Source organism: Nicotiana sylvestris, chromosome 11 (assembly GCF_000393655.2).
Source record: "Nicotiana sylvestris chromosome 11, ASM39365v2, whole genome shotgun sequence".
Classification (NCBI taxonomy): Eukaryota; Viridiplantae; Streptophyta; class Magnoliopsida; order Solanales; family Solanaceae; genus Nicotiana; species Nicotiana sylvestris.
The window spans coordinates 11578811-11584718 of NC_091067.1; the positions used below are offsets into that span (position 1 = coordinate 11578811).

General features: G+C 37.5%; 1 protein-coding gene across 1 annotated transcript; it reads left to right on the forward strand.

Annotated features, from left to right (window-relative positions):
* Positions 1-4195: 4195 nt before the first annotated feature.
* On the forward strand, positions 4196-5601 carry LOC138880745 (uncharacterized). Its single transcript, XM_070160917.1, has 5 exons — positions 4196-4281; positions 4380-4539; positions 4647-5098; positions 5205-5379; positions 5455-5601. The coding sequence occupies exons 1-5, from the start codon at positions 4196-4198 to the stop codon at positions 5599-5601; spliced, it is 1020 nt and encodes a 339-aa protein (XP_070017018.1).
* Positions 5602-5908: the final 307 nt, after the last annotated feature.

Here is a 5908-nt window from a genome sequence, read left to right on the forward strand (position 1 = left end):
TTTAGGTGATCAGATCTGAGCCGTTCATCTATCTTGATCCAACGGCCTTAAGGCCTCCTCTATACCCGACCCATTTTCACCAAAAGGTCGGCCCAATTTCGTATAGAGACCAAACGACGTCGTGCCATTAAATGAAACGATCCAGATCGTCGATCGTGCTTGATCGAACGGCCAGGATCAAACAACCCCGCCCCTATATAAACTCAACCTCCTACCCCAGCCCCCCTAACCAAACACCCCCCTCGTCTTCCTGTTCATCGTCTCAACTCAGAGACTGAACCAAACACCCCTCACCGAAACCCTAGCCGCCATGACACCCCACTGCCTAAAACCCGGCGGCAACAACGCTGCCGGTCACCAAATCAACACCATAAGACCATCAGACCACCCTCGTTCCAAATATGTTAACCATCTAGCTCGAATCTTCCTGAAACTCCTCGAATCTTCATTTGAAGATTCGATCCAAACATGAACATACCCCAATCCACTCCAAATTAATACCAGGCAACCCCTAGACCTCCCTCATACCATAAATGACTTTGGTTCCGTTCAAATCTGCCTAGAAACGTTCGAACCCTAAATCGAAAACCAGGAACCCTAGAAATTCCAAATCATGGAATCTGTCCAAATTAAGTGAGGATTTGGGGTCTAATCGACCTTAATCGAAGTGTTGAGAACACTTCGACTAATGTCTGTTCAACCTCAAAGTGTCCGAGTCCGAGTTCGAGCCTGGGTCCGTATAGTTCTGATGTTCTGAGGTATTTTTCTTTTTCCCTTGTTCTGTGTTCATGTTTTTTTTATCTGTGTATCTGTTTAGTTTAGTTTTTGTTGATTTTTCCATTCTTTATCAATTCATCTTCTCATCTCCAGTGACCTTTTTATTTGGTCGATTTTTCTGTTTGTTGATTAATTGTACCTGTTATAAACTACACATTCGATTTGATTAATGTCGTCGAATAATTAGTTTCATAAGTCCCCTGTTTTGTCCAAAGCCATGAATCACCCTGTTTGTATGTTTGATTCTTTTTGTTGTTACCAATTGTGTATGTATAATCGATTAATAAGTTGCATCGATTAATTAGTTTCCTGTTAGTCCCTGTTTCTGTCAATACCACTGAAATTACCCGTGAATTGCATGATTCTCTGTTTCTGATTGTTTAGTGTCAATTGTAATATGTAATCGATTAATTAAGCTTCGTTGATTAGGTCGTTCGTATAGTTTGAATCATTTGGCATTCTGTTATTTATAATTTTTCAATTGTTAGTTGTCTGATTAATTAAGATTCTGTTTGATTATAAGCATTGTTCTGAATCCCTGAAACTCTTGTATTTGATGTATTTTTCTGTTTAGCTGGAATTGGTTTATAGCTGTAGTAATTTAGGTGATCATCTGGGAATTAGTTTAGTCAATGCTTAGCTTTCCTCCTTAGGTGAGTTGGTACAGCTGATGGGCAGTAATATTAAGGGGTTTCAGAGATGATTTGGGAATGAAACAGTTAGGATAATATTTTAATGTTAGTGTTTTGTTAGTGGGATATTAGTGTCTTTAAATTAATATGTAATGGGGAACAAAAGGGAATGGGGGGGGGGTGAAAATAAGGAAAAGTTTTCCTTAGTGGATTTTAAGTGAAAATTTTCAGATTTAGTGGGAGAAAGGGGGTCGGGCAGTAGGTTTAAAAGGTAAGGCAAGTCTGTATAAGAGGGGGGACATATTTTTCAGAGAGGGGAGAGGAATTTTAGAGAGTTTTTGGTTAGTTTTCAGTTCTGGGAGGAATTTTGAAGAGAGTTTGGAGGGATTTTTTGAGAGAGTCTAGGCTGGATTTTGAATGCTAAGAGTTCAGTAGTTTGAGAGTAAAAACAGGCTGGATTTTTAAGACTAAGAATCCAGTATTAAGTGAAAGTGAGGTCTTTCTTTTACCATTGAAAATTAGTATTAGTATTTGTTGCTGTTTAATTGAATTTCTGAGTTTCTTTATTTGAGAGTCTGAAGAACAGAAATCAGAAAATCTACTGTTCTATCGCATTTCTGAATACATTCTGTTTCTGCATGTGATTGTTGGTGGTATTTCTGGTTTTCTTCCTGGGTTTCTGGTGTATCTGTGTTGCTGTTTGGTACTTCTGAAATTGCAACTTGTGGTCCTGAGTTTGCTGTTGGTTAAACAAAACTGTTCCATTGGTTGTTTGCTGGATTTCTGTGGGTTTTAATCTGTTTCTGGGTTGTTGTTGCTTTGTTGTCACCACTGCTGCTACTCACTCCTTTTTTCTATTCTTGTATTTTCAATACCAGGTACACGCTCGAATTCCTTGGTGTAACCTTGAATTGGAATGAAATGAAGTAGTATTTCCGGCCTATGTTCACGTGAATATTTGTAGTGATAGTCAGTCCAATGTTGTCATTTTCCGTTTGTTTGAATTATATTGAGTCAAGAACTGGTCAATTAGGATCGCCTTTATCATTTTGAACCATTTAGACTAGTAACAAACTATGGACTGTACTTGGTATAGTAGTTTATTTCCAGCTTTCCCGTTGTTTATATTCACAGTGATGATAGCAAATAATAGACTTCTGTAAACAAATAACTTTTGAGTGAACATAGTGATGCCTTAAACTTAGAAAGATAGGAATTTGAATGAACACTTGGGTGAGTGTTAGTGTTGGGAATAATCAGTTAGCCAATATTCATGTTTCTTTAAAAATCAGCAAATCTCGAATGTGTTAGCTTCATTTAGTTAATCCGGTTGCGCTTGATTTAATCCGATAAATAAGTGATGGCCTTTTCAAGCATGTAATTAACTAGGATTATTTTCTTTTATTTTAAAGACAAACTTAAATAGAAAATATAGACACTTTAGGAATGTCCTTTTAAAAATAAAAGAGGCGTGCCTCGCCAAAATAAAACGTACAAGCGGCGAGGCCCTCTATTTTTAATAACTATCTAGCTTTAGGGAGAGGCCGTTTAGCGAATATCCACGGCCTTCACCGAATTAATAACACGATAGTCTCTTTAGGCGCATATTTAATAAAATTACTTTCCTAAATTCGGGTGCGCATTTATGTGACCCAAATCAAATCTCAACGACATTAAAAATATGTTAAAAACTACGGGTGCATTTATGTAACGTGGTTCGAGACGTACTTTAACGACGTTGTAATTCTCTTTTAAAATAATAATAATAATAATAAAAGCGGCTAAAAGTTAAAATTTGCACAAAGGTTCAAAATGTATTAAAATCAGATAAATAAGTCGAATATGACGGTTGAGCGACCGTGCTAGAACCACGGAACTTGGGAATGCCTAACACCTTCTCCCGGGTTAACAGAATTCCTTATCCGGATTTCTGGTGCGCAGACTGTTAAACAGAGTCATTCTTTTCCTCGATTCGGGATTCAACCGGTGACTTGGGACACCATAAATCTCCTAAGTGGCGACTCTGATTCTTTAATAATAATCTCATTTCAATTGTCCTTTAATTGGAAAAACTCCCTTGTACCCCTGCGGGCGCAGGTAAAAAGGAGGCGTGACAACATGTATTCTGACTTCTTATGTAGGGGTCTAATAGTAACTATTAATTCTTAATTAGTTTATTTTCTACTATATTCAGGTACTTTAATGTCTTTTGTACTTGTTACACTAAGGTTTTTCCATGGTGGAAAAATCTCCATGGATAAGTTACATTCCTTTTCAGTGGATGATTATGTTGGTCGGATGATTACTGATTGTGTTGATGTCGATGTTGATATGTTCTCGTATTTTGAATTTTTAAGTTATGTAAAAGAGTGTTGTTACAATAGTTCTTCTGTTGTTATTTTATGTTAGACCGCCTAATTGTCCTGGTTTGGTAGTAATTAAGGTTGATAGGGACCTTATGGGTATTTGTGAAGAGTTAAAAAGTGGGGATATTTTGGAGGTTTATGTAGATCACTTGGTTGAAGAAGCTGTAGTGGTCCCCCCTCTATTAGAATATGTCAGCCAAGTTGTGGATGATAGTAATGTTACTTTTGAGAAGGAATCTGGTCAAGATCTGGGGGGCTGTGAGGGTTTGGGAACTTCTGAAAAGGCATCCAATACTGCTGAAAATAGTGCCAATAATAGTGTGCCCACAGCTATTACTACTGATGATAGTTAAAACTCCTCATCTAAATCAAACTCATCTGAATCTAGTAGCAACACTGATAACAGCTCAGATTCAGACCATGAGGAGTTGTTTGAAGAAGGAGAAGCTGATTATGGCAATGATACACGTGAGGAATACAGGGCATTTAGGGCAGAAAGAAGGACTGTAGAGAGGAGGAAGAGGAAAGAAAGTGCTCCTGAACAATAACATGTTAAACTAAGTAAGAGAGGGCCAATTGTGGGGTATGATGAATATGAATCTAGGAAGAAGAATAGTTTAGAAGGTAAGATAGGTGGTGATGAGCCTTATTACCTCTCAGATGAAGCTGCTAGTTTTGAGACAGATCCAGATGATGTTGATGATGAAGGTGAAGGGGAGGTTCAACAGAAAGTTAAAGCTAGAAGAAGAAAGACTCAAAGAAGAGTAATATTGACAAGACTTGCAAGAAAATAATTTGGGAAACTAGACTTGCATTTGCAAGTGTGAGAGATTTCAGATAAGCTGTAACTAAATATGTTGTTCAACAAAAGGTTTCTATAGAAAAGTATGTAAATGAACCTACAAGGGTGAGGGTTAAGTGCAAGAAAGCATCTTGTCCTTGGCTTCTAGTTGCTAGTTATGATTCTAGGACTAAGGATTTTGTAGTCAAGAACTACAATCCAGTTCACAAATGTGACCCTACTAACAGAAACAAGTTATGTAATTCAAAGTTCTTGGCTAAAAGGTTCAATGAGAGGATAAAAGAACAACCTAACATTAGAATATTCAAGTTTCAAGAGTTGATTAGAAAGAAATTGGGATTATATGTTGGGAGGACAGTTTGTAGGAGGGCAAAAAATATTGTGTTGAATGAGATAATGGGTGATCATAAACTGGAGTATGGCAGGATTTTAGATTATAGGGATGAGTTGTTTAGATTTAATCCAGGTAGTACATGTGTAGTGAAACTTAGTGAAGGAACTTTTGAAGGTGGGAAGAAAATGTTTGTTGGGTTCTACATTTGTTTTGATGCAATGAAGAAGTCATACTTAGCTGGTTGTAGGCCATGCATTGGATTGGATGGATGTTTTTTTAAAAGGGGTATGTAGAGGCCAACTACTTGTAGCAGTTTGCAAAGATGAAAATAATCAGATGCTTCCACTTGCTTGGGCTGTTGTTGAGATTGAAAATATGCACACTTGGAGGTGGTTTGTCAACCTTTTAAAGAGTGATCTTCAGCTTGGAGATGGTACAAATCTGACCATAATAACAGACATGCAAAAGGTAATCACTTGTAGTTTGTTGTTATTTTTCTACTGTTGTTTCACTTAAAACTAACTACAATTGTTAATTTTCAAGGGGCTTGAGAATGCTATAGCAGACCTGCTTCCAAATTCTAAGCATAGGATGTGTGCAAGGCACATCCTAGCTAACTGGTCTAAGAAATGGAGGGGCATAGAGAGAAGGAACTACTTCTGGAGGTGTGCAAGGTCTACCTATGAGTGAGAGTTGAAGAAAAATCTGGATGACATGAAGAAATTGGGGACTAAGATAGTTGATGAACTGTTGTACTACAACATTGAAAGATGGAGTAAGGTGTATTTCAACACATTCTGCAAGTCTGATAGTGTTGACAATAATATGGCAGAATGTTTCAATGCTTGGATTTTGGCAGCAAGGCAGAAGACTATAGTGACAATGCTTGAAGAAATAAGGGTGAAGATGATGAACAGAATAGGTCAGCTCAGACGGTTTGGAAATACTTGGATTACTGATTTTTCACCAATGGCCATGAAAATCTTGGAAGAGAACA

Excerpts from the sequence above, each read along its gene's own strand:
- LOC138880745 (XM_070160917.1), top strand. The coding sequence starts at position 4,196 with ATGAGGAGTTGTTTGAAGAAGGAGAAGCTGATTATGGCAATGATACAC. Across the intron at positions 4,282-4,379 it reads TTAGGGCAGAAAGAAGGACT|GAAGAAGAATAGTTTAGAAG; the intron begins GTAGAGAGGAGG and ends ATATGAATCTAG. Across the intron at positions 5,380-5,454 it reads TAATAACAGACATGCAAAAG|GGGCTTGAGAATGCTATAGC; the intron begins GTAATCACTTGT and ends TTAATTTTCAAG.